General features: G+C 38.9%; 1 protein-coding gene across 2 annotated transcripts; it reads left to right on the forward strand.

Moving 5' to 3' along the window:
- Positions 1–547: 547 nt before the first annotated feature.
- Positions 548–11,476, forward strand: grinaa (glutamate receptor, ionotropic, N-methyl D-aspartate-associated protein 1a (glutamate binding)). Of its 2 annotated transcripts, none has more exons than XM_063900038.1 (7): positions 548–753; positions 6,161–6,500; positions 7,148–7,266; positions 7,401–7,601; positions 7,994–8,122; positions 8,538–8,681; positions 9,798–11,476. In XM_063900038.1, the coding sequence occupies exons 2-7, from the start codon at positions 6,197–6,199 to the stop codon at positions 9,945–9,947; spliced, it is 1,047 nt and encodes a 348-aa protein (XP_063756108.1). In that variant the 5' UTR covers positions 548–753; positions 6,161–6,196; the 3' UTR covers positions 9,948–11,476. The 2 variants fall into 2 exon arrangements, with proteins under 2 accessions (XP_063756108.1, XP_063756109.1); XM_063900039.1 differs by having other exon boundaries at positions 7,151–7,266.
- The last annotated feature ends 160 nt before the right edge of the window (positions 11,477–11,636 follow it).

Raw genomic sequence — 11,636 nt, forward strand, 5'->3', positions numbered from 1 at the left:
CTGATATAAGCTTGAGTAAATATATGTTTAAAATAATATGTGCGGAGGTAGAAAAGCAGGTAGGGCTCCATTTAACAAAAATATAGACTTCCACTTTGCACAATCTACAAAACATCATCAAATATTTATTTATCATAGTTTGTATTACTAATCTGAATCTGCAGAGTATAGAGTAGGCGTACTACAACTGACAGATAAATGTAGTGGATTAAATAGTAAAAACAAGTAAAGTAAAAAGAAATAGGAAATTGCACCATGAAGTTCTACTGCATCATGCATCCTCCGGATACCCTGTGCATCATACCCCCCATGCATTGACTCAAGTAGAAATTAAGTACGATTTTGAGATACTTTTATTTTACTTGAGTATTTCAATGTTTTGCTACTTTTGCAGGACTTAATTACTTACTTACTTACTTGTAACAGTGTTTATTCTCTAATACAAGATCTGAATACTTCTCCCACCTCTGCCTCCAGATATATCTAGAACTCTCGGTTGCAGTATTTGTCTAGTAAACCCCTTACAGGCCCTAACCGCACAACATTTTTTTCTCATTCCCAGAAAAACACTGTGTCATTCAAGACAGCAGCTAACTTGTCATGTTATAACACTCGGAGATTCCCACACACCACGTGATAACGCCGTGTGGTGGTGACGTCAGCAGCAGTTCTCGACCCAGTTGTTCACAGCTATCAGGTGCAGGAGGAACGAGCGTTAATGTTTGCTGAAACTCTCTCTTTGACACATTACAGGTACGTACGATAAAGTGTATTGGTTTTACGTTTACGTTGTTCATTTGTCATTCGTTAAATATGCTGTTTTGTGAGGCTAGCGAGCAGGCTTTGGTTAGCAACGGTCAGCATCATCCCGCATGCTGTCACCAAACGGGCAGCAAGAGAGAAAGCGGAGAATAAACCTAACGGTAGCTTTAAAAAAAACAATACACTTATAGATGTGTTTGCCAACTAATGTGTTGCTTTAAAGGAAGCTGACAGATCAGTACTGTAAACGTGGGGGAGCAGGCTGCGGTCATCGTTCTGATTCCCACTGTATTTAATGGATTGTATTGTGCTGGATGTTTACCATGTCTACAGCCGTATAACTCACAGTTTATTAACGCGTTATCTACAGTGGTGGTGTTTCTATCTTGGAGGTTTTATATGTATGGGTCTGATGTAACAGATGATTGCACTGTCGCAGTATTTATCTGCGGTGCTGAGGCCTACATATATGGATGTGCGCTCGCTGCAGGAGCTCGCGGAAAACGAGGCCCACTGTTTATGTTGGAGCCCTGTGTCTGTTTTGCATAACCTCGAAACAGCTGTCATATCCTCTCATGTACTTAAATCTTGTATTTAAAGCAAAGTACAACTACCAAAGTGGAGGAATACTCTGTTACAAGTCCTGTATTCAGAATGTTAAAGTTCAAAAGTGCTGGCACCTAAATATACTCAAAGTACCAAAAGTAGGAGTAATCCTTTTGCAGATTGGCCCATTGCAGAAAAATAAATATTGTATGTTTTGATTATAATTATTGACGTATTTTGTGATTTTTTTATCAAGCTGGGAGAGGAGGAACTAATTTCAATTGATTGTGAGTTTAATCCAGGTGTATCTTAGTATTTTTTTAAATTGTTGATCCTATTGTTTATTATTAATCTATAGGTACTAGCCTACATAAATGTAGTGGAGTAAAAGTACACTATTTACCTCTGAATTGTAGTAGAGTAGAAGCACAAAGTAGCATAACATTGAAATACTCAAGTACAAGTACCTCAAATGTGGACGAAGTACAGTATTTGTGTAAATGTACTTACCAACACTGATGCAACCAGACCTAACAAATATAAACTATTATATCCGATCAAAAGTTTTAGTTACTATTTGAGCTCCAATGCAAAACATTCAGTTGGACCAGCTTCTGATTTATATTACAATAATTAATATTTGTGGGTTTTGGGCTGTTGGTAATATTATGTCTTCATTAGTCCAGAAGAGTAATGTCCTGTTTAATCTGAAAATATTTGAAGGCCTATTATACATTTTTATAGAGGTAGGATGTGTTTCTTCATGAATAATCCAAACACGTCCAAAATTGCTGTCTCCACTATAGCCAAAAACGTTCCTTTGCTATTAACAGGATACTCTGGACCATTAAATGTTTTTGTTTGTAGTTCTCCATTAACGTCCTGACTGTTTTGTGTTGAATTAAGCTGAAGGAATAAACAATAGCGTGAGATTTTAAAAGTATTGTCTTGTTTCTATCTAGCGGTTTATAACTGAAAGTTGCCAAACGTTATTTCGTTGAATGCCTACAATGACAAGGTGTCTTGTGTCTTATGACGTTGAGCTTGGACTGAAACGGCCTCTCTGTTCTTCCCTGACAGCATGTTACTAGGACATGCATGATGCCATGCAGAGCTAATTATTTTTACTCTACTTGTGAAACATTTTCACAGTGAGGGATTTTTTTCATAAGGTCAAGGGTTATTGAATTAAAGAACAATCCGAGGAGACTTATAATAAGTGAAGTTAGTGGCTGTGGCTGCTGAAACAACATTTCTATTGCAGCTTCACTTCTGTTCTGTTTGGAATAGTTTCGATTTTCAAGGGTCAGAGGGTACGTTGAACAGACAAGAGAAATAAAGCTTCAATTTGTTTAACGCTGCCTCTTTAATTGGCAACTGCTTACACATGATAAGACATACATAATTGATATCAAACTCTAAGGTAGTGATAAATGAAACACCTAGAGCTATGCCTTATCTAGAACAATGTAGTGCAACATGTCACCTTATTTTGGTTCAACAAAAAAGTGTTCTCCTACTAATGTATGAAATGTCACTGTTGTAAATATGTTGTAGGAACATAAGCTTATATTAATATTTGTTATATTGAGCATATTACATTAATAATAAATCTGTCCTTTTGTTTGAAAGAAGAGTTTAGTTTTCGTTCACAAAGGTACCATAATATTATAACCTACCTAAAGTGCCCCCATCTGTCCCAAGGTGAGGTGTCTGCTGGTTTGACAGAGCCCAAGCCGCTGCTGACACGGCACGTCACAATGACAATATCTTGCCAGACTACTGCATCGGCCGGCAGATACAGGCAGAGTCTGAGTGGGGGATTTATCCAACAGTGTGATTTCATAACGGGGATTTAAATGTTGTCATTATGAGGGCTTTGAGGTCTGATAAGAAAATCAGCTGGTTTCTCTACAGGTTGCTATGACCAGGGACACCATGTGAGTGTGATACAGCATTTTATTTTTGATAACAATCAGTGGGATAGTTTTTGTCTTTTACTTTTAGAAAGGAATTGCATGTTCAAAAGCTGTATACCTATTCTTTGTAATAAATATGTTGTTTTTTTATTATATTAATGACACCCTCCATCAAAGATCACAACTCCTCACTTGGAACCTTTTGTGACACCACATATTTTACCCCTCCGCTTTGTATAAGCCTCGCTTCTTTGTGTGGCTGTTCCCGTTTTGTCACTGTGTTTCCTGGTGTTGCTCGGGCATGCACATAGCATGTTGTGTATGGGTTTGTTCGAAGGTATTGTGCTAGCCTAATTGTGTTAACGTGGCTCTCTGGCTAGCCCACTGAACCCCCCACCCCCAGCATAATTCCTTTAGCGATAGCTATCAGCAGAATCCAGAGACAGTGGCACTGCCTTTATCCATCTAGCGTTTGGGCATCTGTGCTAAGAGGATTTAAATTCAGCCACGTAATGCTTGAAAAGCTGTGCAAACTCAGTCGCCACAATAAAAAAAACAACTGTATTTACTGTGGTTGTGGGTGGGGTGTCTGGCAGAGATAGCACTCAATTAAAATCTCCTTTACTGAAGATCTAAAACCAGTTTTGACTTCATGCTCATTTCTGGCATTCACTGGACCGCGTTGTGTGTTTCTAGGTTGATTATCTACTTACAAAACAATCAAGTCACTTTTGTTAAACATGACTTTCAGGACAACTGCAAGCCTTTTCTACACTTTGGAAATATGAATAAGGCCTCGGGGGTATTTAGCTTTTCTTTCTTTTTTAAATGTTTAACAGAATACGTTGGGACTGTTGCTCGTACAAATCAAGCTTTTTGATGACCTCTCCTTGAGCTTAAGGAAAGTGTGATCAGCATATGTTTTACTGACATCTTATAGACCTAAAAATGAATCAATGTTTCTAAGAATCTAGAGTCAGTTAATAACATCAGTAATATTTTCCATGTGATTTCAGCCTCATTGCCCAGCACTGATGGCAAATTCTTTCCTGTTCTGAGTCACAAACATAAATGCATGAAATGTACATTAGCCAGGGCCCTCCCTGTCCAACGGTCATTTCAAGCATTGCATTTTGGATATGGAGGGGGGGGGGGGGTCACATGCTTTGAATGTGTGTGTGTGTGTGTGTGTGTGTGTGTGTGTGTGTGTGTGTGTGTGTGTGTGTGTGTCACATGATTAGTTAAAGGCTCTTGGGTTATTCTGTTACACCTCCGGGTTATTTCCATCGCCAGATGTCCTGAATGTTATGATGCAGCAAAGAAAACCCTATTTGTGTTACATCATTGTTGAGAAGTGTATTTGAGATCAAGCGAATGGTCTTTAACCAATATTGACTACAATGCAAACATTTCACTGATCAATACATTGATTATACAATTCATTAAAATGGTCCTTATCATTGTTATATATGCCTCCCCACCCCCCTTATGCAACCCCTGTTGTTTGGAAAACCAGGAGGGATTTGGCTCCTCAGATAATGATTGTAATCTGTTCTGATCTTATGAAGACTGTCGGCATGACGCCGAGCCAGCACTCGCCATGTTTGTCTGCAGACTCACTGCACTGTCCTGGTGATGGACAGACGGAGACCGTAAAGACACACACCAGAGTCCGGATGCATTTGCTAGAAATAGATATTTGTTGCATAACGCTTACAGTGTGGTCTGGAAGGAGAGGAAGATAGAGGCAGTATGGAGCAGTTAGCGTGTTTTTTTGCTTTCTAATCTGCCACTGAATGGATATTTCTGGACTGTTTTTAATTATTTAATGGTAGTGTGTTTAAAGGAACTAGCATACTGTATATGCACAGCTGTATTAAATGCAGTCACCACTTAACTGCAGTGCTATTTATCGATCTGTATTGTCTTGGTGTTAGTTAGAGTGTTGGATTTTAGATTGTAGAGATTTCAGATTTGTCTCTACAACATGCCCTGTGTAGCTCAAAAAATTCAAAAAACACACCAACAATGCATTGTCACTTGTCATGATCCATCTGCATTAAACACCAAAGACCTATGCCACGCTCTAAAGTGTGTCCGATGCAGACTCAAGGATTTCTTTTAAAGTCAGCAATAGAGAGAATGCCTTTTGGCTCCCATCATGTTCAGCAGAGGCTCTCCTGCAGGACTTGTACATGTAACCTGTACAAACACATTTAAAGCACTTCAAAACCTTATCTCACTTACAGACAGATTTCCGTTTTCTACTTTGTCCAGCATATAAATGCCCCATTAGCATTTTAACTGGAAAAGAAACCTGTTGACCAGCATGTACAGGGGCCTATTGGCTGAGGGACACTGCAGTAAGGGCCAATATGTCAAGCCAGGATTAGTAATACATTTGGTTACCAAGACAGCACCTGCATCAAAGGTAATACTATCTCTCTGGTCAGTGTTCGCTGTCTTCTCAATTTCCTTCTCTCAACCTCTATTCACTTTCTGTGGTGGCTGAATCCATAAAACCAGTGTGTAGTATCGACACTTTTATGAAGGTATGAATGTAGCCTGTGATAACAGGTGAACATTTTAAATGAAATCGGGGTCATTCACAGAAGTTTATAAACCAAATGACTGATTAGAAATTAGGAATATATTCCGTGGAGCAATTGAAAAATACAATAATCAGTAGTTGTCCTCTGGTGTTTGTAGAGACTCTATAACCTGTGTGGGATAAAAATAACAGCGTAAACTCATGGATAACTTATTTTCTTCTCTTTTACTCTCATCTTCGATGTGAATCACATTTTTATGAAGTTTGGTCATCGTGAGATACAAAAAAGGAAAAATATACTTAACTGTTTAATGTGTTTGTGCTAGGCGTCTTTGTTTTTATAAGCATACTAATCGTAATTCTGCTTCATTTCTTCTCTTAGGTTGTACTAGTAGCAGAGTGAACCTCCCCCCTCACCATGTCCCAGGATAAGAATGGATACCCTATTATGGGTGAGAACAACCCACTTCATAACAATGTCTATGGACCCCCTCAGCCAGGGTTCGGCATGCCCCCTCCCAACTATAGCCAAGCCACAGGGGGGCCGTACCCACCAGCAGCGGACTACGGCCAGCCGGGCTTCCCCCCGGCAGGCCTGGGTTTCGCCCCTGGCCCCTACCCTCAGATGCCCTACCCACAGGGACCCTACCCACAGGGACCCTACCCCCAGGGGCCTTATCAGCAAGGACCAGCACAACCAGGCTTTGCCGGTGACCCCATGGGTGAGTGATGAAACCAAAGATTTAAGCCATTATTTATGAATAAACTTTCTAGGCCACCATATTTGTTGTTATTAGACACCTTGATGTGTGAGTGATTAACCATGACAAACAGAATAGCAGTAAAGGGCCGTTCCCCTCCTTCAAATAAGCACGTCCTGTCATTTGACGCTGCTTGTGTCCAATCCACAAAAAAATACAACAGGGCCTAAAATACCTAGCCGATATTTTGGCGGCACTAGATCTAGTAAAATCTTGGATATAATCTGAAAATATAAAAAGTTATATAGATATTTAGCATCATTGTATGCATTTGATCCAGTTAGTTTAGGACTAAAAAAGGCGTGTCATGTCAGTCTGAAACCTTTCTTCGAATACAACTTGAAGAAAGGTAAAACAGAATGAGGTAGAATTAAAATGAATAAATCTAACAAAGACATTTGACTTTGGGGTGAAAATAAGTTAACAATAGTGTAACACTAAAGGCTGTGAGCGCCAGAAGAACTGTGTGTGTTATCCAGGTCAACAACATCCAGTTCAGATCAGACTCAACACACACGACTGGGCAATCAATGAGAGTATCAATGCTACAATCAAAGTGTGGGGAAACGCAACTCAGACACATGTCTCGTCCTGTTATTGTTGTTCAGCAGCACCTGCAGGCAGTCCTGGTTACCACGGTGATGGTCCTCCAACTTACTATGACAATGAAGAATTCACCAACTCTGGATTTGAGGACAAAACCATCCGACAAGCCTTCATCAGAAAGGTAGGTCCTTTATTGTATGAACTATATTGGCTGGGTTTAATAAATAATTAAATATAGTTTGTAGTATGACTCACATTAATATGAAATACCACCAAATAATACGTTTGCACCTCACCTGCTTTGTATCCCACCAGGTCTTCACGGTTCTCACGGTGCAGCTGCTGGTCACTTTCTCCTTTGTTGCCATCTTCACCTTCGTTGCTGAGGCAAAGTACTTTGTGCGACGTAACCCATGGACATACTATGTGTCCTACGTCGTCTTTATCGTGTCCCTGATTGTCCTCAGCTGTTGTGGAGACTTCCGCCGCAAGCACCCCTGGAACTTGATTGCACTGGTGAGAACTTCTCGTAATACCAAATGATTTTAAAGAAAGGTCTGTTTATGGAGGTAAAAATGTCTACTTACATGATAAATAAACAGTTTGTTTGCAATATAAATAATTAATGATAATGGTTTTTTGACACAAAATGTGTATTACATGCTAATAATTGTACAAGGTTGACTAAAAATATGAGAAATTGAATCAGACCTGAGAGCAATAAGTCAAATAAACTAGTTCCACATAATGAGTCTTTGTTATTCCAAACATATCTATTATAACCAGGTGTGTTCTTGTTTCGAGAGGGACTTATGGTCCACCTTTCTTTCATCTCACCTGAATCTACAACATGTAAAGTGTGTCGTCAGGATGTTGATGTGACTGTGTGTTTGTTCTGTGCCTTGCAGTCCATCCTGACACTGAGCCTCTCCTACATGGTGGGCATGATCGCCAGCTTCTATGACACAGAGACGGTCATCATGGCTGTGGGCATCACTGCAGTGGTCTGCTTCACGGTCGTTCTCTTCTCACTACAGGTCAGTGCACACACAGAGCTGCTTGTATGAATTCAATTGAAGGTCTACAGACAACACCATCCCTCACGTTCAAAAGCTAACGTGAGAATGTATTCTGGTTAGTTAAAACAAACACACTGAGCATTTTTTATTTACAAAGACATCAGTGTGCATTTAGCATTTACAAGCTGTATGTGGGGCCTTCCACATAGTACTGACAACCGGGGTGTGTGTGTATAAGAAGCGACACAATATATTTTGCATCCTTTAATTATTATATAAAATCTAAGCAATCATGACTAAAGATTTTTACTTTATACCTGTCATTTTTCTGCCTTAATGTAAATACAATTACCATTAATCAAAGTATAAACTCTTGTGTTTTATAATACCTCATATTTTCTGCTCTTTTCTCTTCTCCTCTTCTTCACCACAGAGCAAGTATGACTTCACTTCCTGTCGGGGCGTGCTGTTTGTGTGCCTGATCGTGCTGTTGGTCTTCTCCATCCTCTGCATCTTCATCCGCCACAGGATCCTGGACATCGTTTATTCCTCACTGGGGGCCCTGCTCTTCACCTGCGTACGTTTCTTTTTCCTAAAAAAAAAAAAGCCCTTCCCACTTTTATAATATATTGGCGGTTGCTGGTTTTTCTTTTTGCTGGTATGTTGGACATTTATGATATAGTGCAACAGTAAGGATCAATTGAATGTCATTGCGTGTGCAGTTCATATTATCAAAGGTAATTCTCGGGTTAGGTCATTTGATATATGTGACGTAATGCACCCAGTCATCTAGATTCAGTTACCAGACAGTTGTCAGCATTGGCGTTCACACGGTTTTCCACCTTCCAGGGAAATTTATTCTGCTCAAAAAGGTATAATTGCATCTGCAGCATGTTTAAGAATAAAGCAAATCAGAGTTGGAAAAAGATTCATGCTTAGCAAGAGGAAAGTGGGGAGCTAACTTGTTATTAAAATCTAAATATATGACCTAAACTCAACCAAAGCAGCTGTTCAAACACTGAACATATTATAATTTGGAGGGCAAAATATTTCTTTTGTCGCAGAGAAGAAGAAGATACTTCAGATCAACAAAGAAAGTCAAGATGTGATAGGATGCATTTGATGAAGCCTAGGAAAAAAATGGCTCCATATACCTTTTAATATGCCACTGTATGGGCATTGAGAAGTTAGGAAAGCCAATAAAACATGAAAGAATGGGGTTATCAATACTATGGTGTTCTCCCAAAGCCTAAATAGACATTCAGACCAAAAACAGCCCTTCATAGGTGTGAGCGTGTTGGTCAGTTCAAGAAATACGATACCAGTTAGTCCATAGATCCATGAGCTCGCAGGTTAGGCAGGCGCCAAAATACTGAAAGCGGTTTCTAAAGTGTGGAGGTTGCTGTATCAATTAGGGTTCCCGTTCCTATATTCCTTTGCAGTACTGTTGTCTGTGTGAAGTGTCGGAATCAATTCAGATATGTATCGCCCAATTGTCTTGAATAATAATCAAAATGTATATATTTATTTTTAAATGATTTGTCACACGTCTATTTTAAAAGTGTATTATGGCATTATTACAGTTGTATTTGTTACTTATGAAAAGACAGCCGATACATTTTTATGCCATTCATCTTTTATCTCAAGTGTATAAATCTCTTTGAACCACTAAAGCCTTGTTTCTTCCCTGCAGTTTTTGGCCGTGGACACTCAGCTCCTCCTGGGCAACAAGAAGCTGTCTCTGAGTCCAGAGGAATACATCTTTGCCGCCCTCAACCTCTACACTGACATCATCAACATTTTCCTCTACATCCTGGCTATTGTTGGACGTTCCCGTGAATGATGCTGCACCTTAGAGAGAACAGGGAGGGAGATAAAGAATGCCACCTTTTTATTGAGAAATGTTACTAACATACTAACTCCTTTAACTTTTTCGTCACTTTTTCCCATAACACACTTCATTTCCTCTCCTCACACCCACACTTTTTAAAAAGGTGTTGCAATTAATGTGAAATCGATCTCTCTTTTCGAGCACCATTTGCTCTAACTCTCCTATGCTTCTACTCACACTGATCACCACAATATGGCTACATTACCTTGTGACTCAGTTCCTACAGTGTAGAACATGTTATTCTGTGGATGCATGGCACTCCGCCTTGCCTTGCCTAGAGATCAAACCAGCTTTGCTTGAAAACTAATGAGTGCTAGAAGAACCTTTTTTTCAATCTGTCTGATTCCCCAAAAAATGTCTCCCTTTGAGCCCGCTGATGTTAATTAACTCTGCATGGCAACACTGGAAACAAAACTAAAGGTGTGTTATGTTTTGTTAGAGCTAACAGAGGAATATCTCAAAATAGCTTGTCACAGCTGTAAATAGTTAAATGTATTAGTGTATATGAGGCCAGTACCCCTCCCCTCCATACCCCTTTACCCCCTGCCCCTAAATGACATGCTGAAGTGATTCCTTTGGATTTGAACATAACAGTAACTTAAATATTTAAATGTCAAGAGAATGAAGATCGATGTTGGATGTATATAACTTACCATGAACATAAAACAGTATTTATAAACCTTATATTCTTACGGACACCTTTTCAAAAGGAAGGAGAAATGTGTTTCAAGTTTTTATTTCTATGATTCCTGAGCTGATGCGTCCCAATATATTTTTTTCTCTACATTAATGTGAATTACAAATGTAGTGCTGTATTTTTTTTCTTCTCATTATACCTAATGTGAACTTAAGTTGAAGTTTTAGAATTTAAGCTAATTCAGGTTTCGGAACTTCATAACTAGCTATTATGAAGTAAATGGACGTATAACTTATCTATTTATTGAGCTTGATGTAGAAACCAGTGTTGATTTGAAGGTTGCTTTAACCTGGTTTTGAGAAAAACAAATTACAATCTCGTTTGGATTTACTTAAGGGGATTGGGGAACCATAATATATATAAGCTAAACAAATCAACCTACACTGGAAGACATACTACTCCTTGCACATAAACACACACCACTTGTCTGATATATTTAACATGAACATTTTTTTATTCTATAACTTCTCTTTTGATTTTTCACCACTTGCATGACCCTCTCCTCTCATTTGCATGTGCTGATAATGCACACTTTACAGGCAATCCTGTTTATGAGAGACACAGTGTTTTTAGGCAGCCCTGTTAAACTCTTTTTTTAAACTCTTGTGTTTGTATCTAACTGACGTGTACGTGTACAAAGCACTCCTTAGTGGTTTGATGTGTATAGATGAAGTGATTTTTGGGCTTTGAAGTTCTGTTTTCATTGTATATTTGCATTAAATCAAAGTGGAACTGCATTCCTCTACACAGCTGTTAGCTTTTCATTAAAACGTATAAAATGTAATTGTGTCTTACTTTGTGTGTTCATCTACCCTAGCACATCTGATGTAATTTTTCTGATTAAACTAAACTGTGGTGTTCATTTTGAAAATAGCTTATTAATAAATAATATATGATATCTAGTAAAAGGCTACAGCTAAAATGAAGTGGCAATACAAATATGT

This window comes from Eleginops maclovinus, chromosome 13 (genome assembly GCF_036324505.1).
Source record: "Eleginops maclovinus isolate JMC-PN-2008 ecotype Puerto Natales chromosome 13, JC_Emac_rtc_rv5, whole genome shotgun sequence".
NCBI lineage: Eukaryota > Metazoa > Chordata > Actinopteri > Perciformes > Eleginopidae > Eleginops > Eleginops maclovinus.

Coding starts and splice junctions, on each gene's coding strand:
- grinaa (XM_063900038.1), top strand. CDS start 6,197: ATGTCCCAGGATAAGAATGGATACCCTATTATGGGTGAGAACAACCCA. Junction 7,267..7,400: donor GACAAGCCTTCATCAGAAAG/GTAGGTCCTTTA, acceptor GTATCCCACCAG/GTCTTCACGGTTCTCACGGT. Junction 7,602..7,993: donor CCTGGAACTTGATTGCACTG/GTGAGAACTTCT, acceptor TGTGCCTTGCAG/TCCATCCTGACACTGAGCCT.